Here is a 13,288-nt window from a genome sequence, read left to right on the forward strand (position 1 = left end):
CCGGTGTGGACTCCCACACTCAAACTGGTTTAACTTAGGTCAAAGGATGGTGTCTAACATGTTACAGTAGCAACATGAATTACCCTTGTTTTTATGCCATCTTGATTTGGAAAAAAATTCAGGCACCAAATTCAGCAACGGTACAGTGAAGTTCCTGAGAGTTTTCTGCTGCCCAGTAGTGGAAAGTTTGTTTATTTACAGTACTTTACCAATGGGAGTAGGCATCATCAGAAGAAATCAAAATAGTGCCAGAGGGAATTTTTGGGAGATTTTCCGCATGCAGTTCTGCAAGTCTCAAATCTCTCTCACTTAATTCTTTGGCAACCTTCGTTTGGTATGAGTGCATGTAAAGATCTCTGTGCAGGATTATTCTTGCACTCCTATCAGACAATCCCAGGGCAGCTGCATTTTTCAGTATTAAATGCTTTGGAGGTCGCTGTATAGATGCTCCACCATGCGCCACATTTTCCAGCATTGTTATAGTCTGAGGTCAGCCAGTAGATTTTCTTTTCAGTGCAGAATTTGATGCTCTAAAGTCTGATATTCAAACTTGAATATTTTTTCTAACAGGAACACATCAATGTCAGCCAAGTTTGAACTGAATACAAAATGCTCACTCAGTAGTAATCACACAACTGCCATTAAGAATATACTACTCAACAACAAACACATGATGCTCACCTAGCCAAGCCATTGCGCCTACTGGAAACGGCACATACACAACAATCGATCAATACCCCGTTTACTTCAGTATCCCCACCACACCTCATACAGCACCTCTCCAAATATGTGTACGACGATGCTTTGATAAGTCTGGTAAATGGAGTTTTTTGCTGTGGCTTTATGGTTGGTAAGCTTGATTATTCCAAGTATCATATAAAGAATTTTAACAATTTAAGGTGTACAGTGCATTTTTGACAACCACATGATTTGGCGAGTGTGTCGACTCTGATTGAAAATGGAGAAAATCGAATTTCTTACAAACTGCCACACAAATCAAAACATAATCGGATGAAGTTTGCATGGACTCTGCACCATCACTGAAGACCATTTACTTTTGGATTAAAGAATTTATATGTGGTCGGTCAAGCACCAAATACAACTGACGTCACCACAAAAGAAATCATTGACAAAATCCATGCCATGTTAATTTAATATTGCCAAATAAAAATTTGTGTGATTGCTGAGACTGTAGGCATTTCACCTGAGTGTATAATATCCTGCACAAAGAATTGGCTATGAGGAAGCTGTTTGTGAGTGGGTGCCGCAATTGCTCACAGTCAACCAAAAGCACATTCGGCACAACATTACAACACAACATCCAAAGATGTTTAATAGCCATACACATCAAAGTCAAAACAGCACTGGTGAAAGTGCACTGAAGAAAGCAAAGACAATTTTTCAGCTGTTAATGTGACGGTCACTGTTTTTTAGGATTTGAAAGGAATAATCCTCAAAAAATTAACACAAATACAGGAATGACACATACAAACTTGCATAATCCTAAAATAATAATGACCATATCAAGTTCAAATATGAACTGCTTATGATTTTACATTATCTGGTAAACCTTCATTTACAGACTCATCAAATAATACTGGGCAGGAAACTCGCAGGATAAAAATCTTAATCATCACTTGAAAACAAAAGATCATAATTGACTCTAATAAACAATGGAGCTTTCTGAATGTCATAAATGGATTAACTTGTGGATATACACAGGGCCTTACTTTGTTCATCATTTATGCAAGACATCATCCTAGTTTTCTACCTTTCAAAGCAGTAATGCATGCTGAAGATAGCATATTCATTTCTGCACAGTAACATAGGTGTCATGGAGGAGATGAATGAACATGTGAGAGAGAATGCTTCTGACAATTTATGTTTACACAAAACTAGAATTAAGCATATAATTTTCTCTAAGAAATATGCAAGTAAAAGTGCTGCATATTCATCTTGTCACAAAACTGATCTGAAATACTCACTAAAGTGAGTGTGTTGTATCTCACTAGAAAACTAAAATCTCCATTAATGGAAAACATCTACGTTTTGAAAACTGTGCATTCTTCCACACACACTTCAGGTATAATGATGAAGAGTTATTGTGCTGAAGCAAAAGATTTTTTTCCTTGGCAGAAGAAGGTTATTCAATGTACATACAGTGTACCTGCTACAAAACATACCTCACAGAAAATGACATTATTCTGTACACCTTTCAGATCATTATCAACTAGAATTAGTATGAAATACAATCTCATGGTTCTCTCATAGAACAGGAACATAAATTATGTACAAAGTTTCCCTGAACTAGATTAACAAAAACATAAAAAAATAGTGAGCGCTGGTAAATCTTTTATTAAAATACTACCATTTGCCATTTGGTGGCTGAAGCTAAGGACATCAAAGAGAAAAGAACTGTGGCCAATGGAAAAAATGTAGATTACTTTGTGAACGGTAACATAAATAATCATGTCATTTCATAGTAAGTTAGTAACTTGTGTCCTCACAATACTGAATAACCTGTACACAATAACTTTGAGCAGTGTGGTTTTAAACCTATTCTCTGTATTTTATGTTTGAGAGCTATTTTATGGTTCAGAAATTATAAAATTACATGTTTATGCAATTAGTTCAACTGATGTCAGAATTTACTCCCATAACAGAACAAAATGAAAGCTACATTTTATAAAAACTAAGCAGTCGCAACAAGATATCACATAGAAATAAAAAAAATAAAACTGCTATAAATAAATGTAAGCTAATAAATTAAGGTGAAATTCTGTCAAATGACTTATTGCTCACGTGTAATATCCAGCCTCAGGAACAATCCATTCCTGAATTCCAGCTTTGGCACCAGTGTGGACAGTTACTTTTGTTTCATCTGTGCTATAAGCAAAGTTACAGTCTTCTTGTGTTGGTCCCTCTGGTCCACGTTTATTGCAAGTAGTCAGGACATAATCTATAGACAAACATTAATTCAGTTTGTAGTTGAGCTAAATGCTGTAGCACAGGTTAAATTATAAGCTCACAAAAAACAGAGGGCCTACAGATTTTAGACATCACTGATAATATCTACTTTGGGGGGAGCTAAAAGTGATGTTGTTGTTGTGGTCTTTAGTCCAGAGACTGGTTTGATGCAGCTCTCCATGCTACTCCATCCTGTGCAAGTTTCTTCATCTCTAAGTACATCCTTCTGAATCTGTTTAGTGTATTCATCTCTAGGTATCCCTCTATGATTTTTACCCTTCACACTGCCCTCCAATACTAAATTGGTGATACCTTGATGCCTCAGAATATGTCCTACCAACCAATCCCTCCTTTTAGTCAAGATGTGACACAGATTTCTCTTCTCCCCAATTCTATTCAACACCTTCTCATTAGTTATGTGATCTACCCATCTAATCTTCAGCATTCTTCTGCAGCACTACATTTTGAAAGCTTCTATTCTCTTCTTGTCTAAACTATTTATCGTCCATGTTTCACTTCCATACAAATACTTTCAGAAACAACTTCCTGACACTTAAATCTATACTCGATGTTAACAAATTTCTCTTCTTCAGAAACGCTTTCCTTGCCATTGCCAGTCTACATTTTATATCCTCTCTACTTCAACCATCATCAGTTATTTTGCTCCCCAAATAGCAAAACTCCTTTACTACTTTAAGTGTCTCATTTCCTAATCTAATTCCCTCAACATCACCCGATTTAATTTGACTACATTCCATCATCCTCGTTTTGCTTTTGTTGATGTTCATCTTATATCCTCCTTTCAAGACAGGGTCCATTCCATTCAGCTACTCTTCCAGGTCCTTTGCTGTCTCTGACAGAAATGGCTTGTGAAACTAACCATGCCATAAATCACTTGACTGGTAGTCACAGTTTTGATTTTTATGTGGATGAGGCACCCAGTTTTGAAGTAATATTCTTCATAATAAAAAAAAAAAAAAAAAAAAAAAAAAAAAAAAAAAAAAAAAAAAAAAAAAAAAAAAAAAGGAAAGATACAGACCACAAGAAATTATTTTTAATGGGTGGGTAACTGCTCTGTATCTTTGTAATTTTCCATCTTCATTTAAAACAATTATCCTGTAACAGCCGAACTGCAATACAGTCACATATAATTTGAAGTCATAATCACTGTTAGCATTAGTAAGAGTGTCAGAGCTATGACTTTTTCTTTTGAGGATAATTTCAAAAAACTGATATTGCTTCCTGAGGAATGTTTCTGCTAGACCTGAAAACATTGACTGAGCCAGCTTCTTTAAAAACAACTGAAAGAAAATAAGCTGCGGAGGCTTGAGGCATTGGATTCTACATGTGAAAACTCATAAAGTACAAGAATATAAAGTTGAACTTCAGTAACCGTATAGCTCTGTGGTATGAAAAAAATAGTGAAAGTGTGAAGACATAAAAATATCAAAGGCCTTTTATTGCAACATAAAGTGTTGTACTTATATTATTTGGCTTTTACAGAAATCTAGGGTGTTGTATTAATATTAAAGAATGAGTTCAGTTTAAAATCAGATACAAATGATTAAATAATTAAATGCAAAAGAATGAGATAGAGTTGCCTACCAGTACCTGGAGGTGAAAATTTCGTATTGCCAACACGCACATAGAAAAGCCCACAACATTGTAGCTTTCAGAAGCAACAGTTCCTTCTTCAGGGAGAGAGATGGACTGGTTGGGGAAGGTTAAAAAAGAAAGCCAGGTCACTCAGGAACCATGATGATAGGCATCCACTTGTTGTAAGGACAAGGAAAGACAAAAATCACAATAGACTTGAATGACTTGCTCTTTCTTTTTAGCTTTCTCAAAGCCATCCCTCCGTCCTATCCAAGGAAGGAACTAATAGTTCCAAAAGCTAGGGTGGTGCCATATACTTTAATATGTGTCTGTTGGCAATACTAAATATTTAATCCCTTGTAGCTCCCATAATTTTAGATTTCTCAATGAATTTGCCTTTCAATAGAGTGAATAATTAATTGTATATTTTTCATGTGAGTTTTGTATGCTGCACAAAAGTCTACTTGGAAGATCTAGTATCTTCTCACGTTCCTGAGTCCAATATTTAATTAATTATAGCCTTATTTTAATTAGTTCCTGGAAGTGGACCAAATAAACACAATGCCATGACATCTGTTCCATTAATACACTGATCATGGGCAGAGGGAATGGGGTGGAGTGTGTGTGACACAAATAGTGACTTATAAAGAAGTGAAATTGTGCATTAAGGAGCCACCTACAATCTTATTTGTTTCTTTTGTATCAATTTTATCATATTTATCATATTTAACTTTATCATATTTAACTTATCAATCTTTGCAGCTACATATTGATAAATCCCATGCCATAAATCATCTGACTGATAATACAAACAAATACAAAACCTCATATACGCAGTGTGTCCCAGTTCCATTGGGACTGTGGCTGTGAAAAATAAAAGTCAAGGATTACGTTCACAAAATCACTGTATTTATTCAGAATAATATCCACCTGAATCAAAGCACAGCTGAAATCATTTTTGAAGTAGTTTGAAACAGTCACTATAGTCCTTTTTTCGAGTTGCATTTAGTACTGCAGTACATTTATATTGAATGTCCTTAATTGCATTATAATAGCGTCCTTTCATTGCCAACATCAATTTACGGAACAACCAGAAATCGGCTGGGGCAAAATCCGGTGAATATGGTCTCTGATTCAGGACTGTGGTCTATTTCCTGGTCAAAAATTCGTGCAGTATTCACTTCGTGAGATGGGGTGTCATGAAGGAGCAACCAAGAATCTGCCTCTTGGTGTTTGGGTTGAATTGGATGAATTCTCATCTACAAACAGCTAAGGACAGGAAAAACTGGGTATTGCTTTATTGCTCCAGAGCCATTTTCTGGCAAGTATCAGATACATAACATTATATTCACAGCCAGAATGTCTGCTTTGGCTTTTTACACCGCTGTTTTTCAAACTTCGAGGACTGTAACACCGCAGCTCACCATGAGATAGCATTGCCATTTCGAGTTTCATACAAGCACTCCCAATAGAACTGGGACACACTGTGTACATCAAAGTCTGAATGAGACTAGGAAATAATCAGTGAGGAAGACACCTCACTTTAAATTTCTGGTAATCAAAACCTAGAAATGTAACACCATAGTTGAGTTTATTTACAACAGGAGATCTGTGAACAGAGACACATTGGATTCAAGTGGCACTAATTAATCCATTTGCTCACATAACTCAACAGTACATCTGAAGCAACAGTGAGAAATATGATGCTTTATACAGCTGAGACTTTAATACTGGGAAGATACGGTGTGGAACAACCAGAGAAAGAAGAGGGAAAAATGAAGGAGATTATGAAAGATAAATATGATGACCTAGCAAAGAACTGTACCAGAGCATGAGAACAATATTAGAAGAGATCAGGCAGAAAAGGGCAATTATTGTGGAACACAATGACTAAAAGAGTAAGGGAAACAACAGATACGACACGGTAAGAGACAGGAACTGAGTAAGTTGCTAAAATCAAGAAAAAGATTGGTCAGAATTGAGCATCAAGAGCAAAGGTAATGAAAACTGGAAAATCAAGTACACACTGGTCAATATGCCAAAGTTCAACAACAAAGTATATATAAAAAGAAGAAAAAATTTAGGACAGTATAGGTGTAGTTGATCAAATGTTTTAAAGAAACAAGTTGCCATCACTCCTACACAAAAGCACTCCATTAACTTTTGGTTTTGCAACAAATACAGAGACCCATAGGTTGAATTCAGTACAACTTAACCTGACCTACATCACTTTATGTTGCACTAAATAAAAGTGTGTTAAGAGGAAGCTGTTAAACTCTAATGATATGGTTGACCTACATCACTTTATGTTGCACTAAATAAAAGCATGTTAAGAGGAAGCTGTTAAACTATAATGATATGGTTAACTAAGCACAGTGATTTTAGTGACCATTACAGCTGTAATACTAATTATGTTTAAACAGTACTCAGTTCTGTATAGTCATATATTCATTTGGATCTAGTTGGCATTACTTACGACAACAACAACAACAACAGTAATAATTACTTGCAAACATATTTTTCCCTCTGCTTGTACATAAAATATAACTGCACAAGATATTTAGTACACTAAAAATGTTTAGAAACTCTAGGAGCAATATGATCATTTTTAGTTACATTGTACATGAGTACCTACATGTGGCATTGATAAAAGACGGATGGGGTTCCGTTGATGGTCGTCTTCCTGTAAAGTTAAAAAACAGTGTTAGAACAATAACATAATAATAATGAAATGATAAAAAGAACCATTTTGCAAAGTAAACTAGAAATAAGAGATCTGTTCAAAAAGTTCTGTAACTTGTCCACAACATTTTTCTATGCTCATCTATTATTTATTGTGCCTGGTCTCCTTCGAAATGCTCTCCTTCACAATTGATACACTGGTCCAAATGCCGTTCTCACTTCCAGAAGTAGTCTTCGTACACCTCCTACTGGATCACACGAAGTGCCATCTGTGAGTTTTCTTTTATCTCATCTATTATTGCACATTTTGTCCTTTCAATGGGGTTTCCAACTTTGAGGAAAAAAAGTCTGCAGGGGCCAAGTCTCGAGAGTACGGGAGATGTGGCAGCACAGTGATTTTATTGTTTGTGCAATAGTCACATACCAACATGGATGAACATGTAGTTGTATTCATTACCATGATGCAAGAGCCATGAATTGTCTCACCACATTCCAGGCCGTTTCCTTATCAAATTTTCTCACAGGCATTGCAACACTTCCCGATAGTACCAATGATTAACAGTTTGTTCCTGTGGCATGAATTCATGATGAACTAATCCATCAAATTTAAAGAAAACTATAAGCATGACTTTGATATTAGACCTGACCTGACGAGCTTTTCTTGGCCTTGGAGAACCTTTCCCGACCCAATGTGAAGATTGAACCTTGGTACCAATATCATAACTGTAGGCCAGACTCATCATCAGTAATGATTATCTTCAGGAAAATCTCATTATCATTTGCATGATCCAAAAACTCTTCGCAGATTGCGGGCTGTGGGACGAACTCGGCAGCAAAAAGATGCATTCCTAGATGCTGTCAGAATTTCATGACATGATCCCACTGAAATATTACATTCTTGTGCAATCTCTCCTTCGACAGTCAGTCTTCGACTGGCACACACAATTTCACTGACGTTCCTGAAATGAGCGTCACTGGGAGATGTTGAAGGGCTTCCTGAACAAGGGTCATCTTTAACTCCAATCCAGTCATTTTTAAACTATGTGAACCATGAAACTTCCTGGCAGATTAAAACTGTGTGCCGGACAGAGACACGAACTCGGGACCTTTGCCTTTCACGGGAAAGCGCTCTACCAACTGAGCTACCCAAGCATGACTCACGCCCCGTCCTCACAGCTTTACTTCTGCCTGTATCTTGTCTCCTACCTGTGAGGAAGGGGCATGAGTCGTGCTTGGGTAGCTCAGTTGGTAGAGCACTTGCCCGCGGAAGGCAAAGGTCCCAAGTTTGAGTCTTGGTCCGGCACACAGTTTTAATCTGCCAGGAAGTTTCATATCAGTGCACACTCCGCTGCAGAGCGAAAATCTCATTATGTGAACCATTTTTAACACAGAGTATGGCTTATCACTGTAGGCTTCCTGCATCATTTGGTGTGTCGCTGTAAAGGTTTTCTTGAGTTTCACACAAAATTTAATGCAGAGGCGTCGCTCCTCTATCTCTGCCATCTCGAAATTTGAAAACTGTGTGACACAATGTTCTACTCAATACAGCACTGAACAATAATTAACTGACATACAACAACGAAACTTCCAGCAGTTACACATTAAACACAGACGTATGCAGGGATGTCAACCGTATTTCGCTCCAACACATCATTGGTGTGAAATTATGTGTCCCGGAAATTTTTGAACAGATCTCGTATAGTTTGATATCCACAATTTTCATCTGAATAAACTTTCTGATACTACTTTAATTCACTTTATTTCCACTACATTCAAGCACCTTACCAACACATCAGCATTTCCAACAACAATACATCTGTCTTAGCTAAAATGCAAATGTTACAAAGAAAATAGTCATTATCCCTTCACAGGCTGCCACAATATCATTAAATTAGTTGGCAATAATGGAAATGTCAGGTTGGAAACAGTTAGCCTAAATGACAAAAAATATTATATTGTTTTCTTGAACTTGCGTTTTATTCAAATCCTATCCAAAACCTAATCACATATTAAATTGTCATACATAAGGCTGCCTTTGATATTCTTGCATTTTAAATTCAACATTAAGGAGATAATCACAAACTCATGACAACATCTACTGAGAAAGAAAGAAACACCTTTTAGTAACAAACTTGGTGTTAGCATTAGCACAGATACACAAAAAAATGTCTATTGTGGAGACCCTTCTATAAATTCACTCCCATTGGTTCTCTGATGCATATGGCTTCTCTTTACTTACTATCATACCAGCAATGGCAATAAAATAGAGAGACATATGCCACTTTCTTCTGAGCAAGATGATGACACAATTGCAAATTAGAAGGAACAAAATAATAATATGTGTTTCAAAGTGATAGTAAAGAATGTGGCATCAGAGTAGTAAAGGAATCAACTACTGTCTACCTTGATGGATTCGATTTCCAAATAAAATAATATAAATACATGAAAAACCCTTTACTTCACTGATTTATCTGTAAAGTGATGGAATAAAGTATGCAATATAGACATTTCAACTGTGATTAATGTTTTACAAAGTTTCCTTGGTTAGATGTTGTGTGTCTCAAAAACAAAAATGTGCCAGCAAAAGGTAGTGAGGAACAGAGAAGTGGGGGATGGGGGGATGTACCAGTGAGGGCTGCAATAGTCTAATCTTATCTTAATTGTCCCTACAGGATGAGAGGTGCAGGCAAATGAAAATAAAAGTAGGTTCTGTACACATAAAACAGTTTTTACAGTTTTAGGTAATTTTGTATGATACAAAGATGGCCCTTGAATCTTCATTGCATCACTCCACTGGATTTTTACTCAAAGCTTCACAAATGATATATGTCAGCATCACAGGCATGTTTTATCTTGGAGTGACGAATGGAGAGTGTGCATTAATTTAGAACAAGACATAATTGTAAGGATCCTAACACTCACACATTTTAACAGAATTTTCACAGAAGCGACACCATTCAGGTCCATAGTCAGATACATTATTGTAATGTAACAATGTCACACAAGTATCACACTTGTGTGTCACTCTGGAGATCTCAAAGAAATTATGACCATCAATCTATGTGTGTAGTTGCAATGAACTGTCAGACACAGTTAAAAACTACCACAGTAGGGAAGGTTTTTGCTGTAACTTAGGTATGAGCTATTAAGTGAGGACAATTTGTTTTAAAGAATGTGCTGTTGCTCACAAGCCACAAATCACAGTAATTACATCTTCCTAACTCCCTTTTTTTAATCCTCTATAGTGAAAGACAAAATGAATCCAGCTGTCCAAGAAAACATTTTTGTCAATAATATATTTCTCATACTGTAATAACTGTCTGGAACTGAAAATTTTCTGTATTAGCAGGCTGATGCAACTTCTCACAGACCAGAGAACATTGTATAATGGTTTGAACAAAATGTGTTGCACATACTGGAATACTCTGCAAAAGTCCTCATCTGCATCCTTTTATACATACTTGGAATGAACTAGACAACAGAGATGATGATATCTTCTTGGGTTCTCAAGCGAGCAACTGCAGATCTTCAAACAGTGATTTCATAAGTTTACAACCCATTATCTTCAGGGGAAACTTCTGGGTTTGTGTTGGATACTGGGCCAAACACCTCCTGGGCTGAGGGCAGAACAACCATATGCCTCTGGAAGAGTGTGTTCCCAACAGTAGCGAATTTGGTCATTGAAAACTGATGCTTTCTGTACGTTCCATCCATTGCCTGCACTGTTATGACTCAGCAGCATTCTTCCCAAATCTACAAAAATGTAGCGTACCACATGAAACCTAGATGGAAATGACTGTTGGCGGCTGATGAGGCCATCATTTGTCTCAGTTTTTACTGCCTATTTGATCACTGAATTTCAAGATCACTGGCACAAAATTGTTGGACACTGATTCCAGTCCACACTTTAAGAGAATATAATGTTGATGTAGTTATGAATTAAATTCAAGCACACCATATTGCCATGAATACAGATTATGAAAAAAATTATTCTGCGTTCTCTGTACCTCCCACAGCTTCGCTGCACCATTCATGTTAATTTTCGGCAGCATCTTCATCAAAAAATTTGCTAGGTGATAACTGGTATTGATTGACTTGTTGCTGAACATTCCTGCTTTTTGAAGTTCATAAATATAGTGATGCCTCACACTGATGTGTTTTGTTTGAGCATGATGCACACCTTTGTGACTCAGTAAAGGGTAGGTTTGCTATCACAGAATTCACTCATTACATGTTCACTGTGAATAACACACAATTTGCAGAGCAATTCTTGAAAATACATTGCTTTTTGTGCTGCAGTTTATGGATCCATGTAGTTGGTTCTGTAGCTGATATATCCTCCAATTGTTTCTGTTTTCTATTGCATGAAATTGTTGGCCTAGTTAACTTAAAAATACAGCCTGTTGTTTATCAAGCTTTGATGCATAATCAACATCACAGATTCCTTCAGTTTCAATTCTCTCACTTTTTTGAAAAATTAGTCCAACACTGACTGTGCCTTCATTGTGCCTCATAATTCATTTGACTGTTTTCCATTGGTTCAATCAATAATTGGAGATTAATATAGTTATAACATCCATAATACATGCAATGTTAGTCCCATGCCTTAAGCCCCAGATAGCAGTGAATCAACAGCTTGTTGATAAGGCATGAGATTTAACACAAGTTCTTTATCATCCTTAAATTTGCCTTCAAACTTCTGTTGTTTCAAACCAGGTTCAAGGTGATGTAAAACTGGATAGTAATCTCCATACCAAATTTCTTGATTATGCTGGCTGCATATTTGATATGATCAAATCCTTGTTTTATGTCTCATTTTACTCTATTGCCAAGACACCAACAGCACATCTTTTTATGTCTGTATGCTACCAACCGGCTGTCCAACAGCATGAATAACTATTGCTAAACTGTTGCCAAGAACAGAGCTGACCATCCAGTGGCACAACATGCAGCTGAGCATAACATGGCTGCTTCACAACCTAGGCAATCTGAATCCTTTTCTCCGGTATCATATTCTCTGAACAACACAGATGGAAGCTATCCCTGCAATACACCCTTTGCTCTTAAAATCATCCTGGCCTCAATCTTCGGTAATCCACTGTTCTCACACCCTCCACACAACAGTTTCCCCATCCTCTGTCCCATCACCCCCTCCCAATTCACATCCCAACATTACCTTCAGCATGCATCACACCCCACCACCCACCAACTCTGACACCCATGCATCACATGTCTAGCCTGTGCACCTACCATCCCTACTCCCCACATTCCCAGCCGATAAAATGGCTGCCTCCCTCCACGTCACTAGCCACCCCACCCCCCTGTCCTTTTTCCTGCTTACCACTCTCTATCCCTCTACCCACCCCCCTGACACAATCGCCATTACAGATTCATTAATACTTGTCCCATAGATCATGAATACGGCATTTCATAACAGTGTAGTATGTGTCAGTTTAACATAAGTTTTCTTTAAACAATATAATTAATTTATTTTTTTTACTATTACTTCATATCTAAAAATTAATGTATTGAATAGCAGGAGTTGTCATTCAGAAATACTTTCAATTTTTTTTAAATGTTGGTTGTCTGTCAAACTTTCAATGTTATTTGGCAAATGACCAAAGATTTTTGTGGCAGCATAATTCACCTCTTTTCTGTGCCAAAGTCAGACTTAATCCAGGATAGTGAAAATCATCCTTTCTTCTAGTGTTGTAGCTATGCACTTCGCTATTATTTTTGAATTACGATGGGTTATTAATAACAAATTTCATAAGTGAATACATGTATTGTGAAGGTACTGTGAGTACTCTGAGTTCCTAAGTCTGCAAGGTGATCTTGGGTGGGCTCCAGCTATTATCCTGATTAGACACTTATGTGCAATGAATACTTTTTCTCTTAGTAATGAATTACCCCAAAATATGATGCCTATGAAAGCAGTGAATGAAAAAAGGCATAGTAAGCTAATTTACTGATATGTTTTATCATCAAAATTTGCAACAACCCTAGCAGCATAAGTAGCTGAACCCATCATTTCAGCAGATCA

At 36.9% G+C, this 13,288-nt stretch overlaps 1 protein-coding gene across 3 annotated transcripts in view; it reads right to left on the reverse strand.

Annotated features, from left to right (window-relative positions):
• The window catches only part of LOC124607668 (leukocyte tyrosine kinase receptor), a 915,076-nt gene that overhangs the window by 360,356 nt on the left and 541,432 nt on the right, over window positions 1-13,288 (reverse strand). For all 3 annotated transcript variants that reach the window (XM_047139925.1, XM_047139923.1, XM_047139924.1), the window contains exons 10-11: window positions 7,199-7,246; window positions 2,803-2,959 (exon numbers count right to left, since the gene is read on the reverse strand). In XM_047139925.1, the coding sequence (XP_046995881.1) occupies window positions 2,803-2,959; window positions 7,199-7,246 (205 nt within the window). The remainder of the gene's footprint in view (window positions 1-2,802; window positions 2,960-7,198; window positions 7,247-13,288) is intronic.

This window comes from Schistocerca americana, chromosome 1 (assembly GCF_021461395.2).
Source record: "Schistocerca americana isolate TAMUIC-IGC-003095 chromosome 1, iqSchAmer2.1, whole genome shotgun sequence".
NCBI lineage: Eukaryota > Metazoa > Arthropoda > Insecta > Orthoptera > Acrididae > Schistocerca > Schistocerca americana.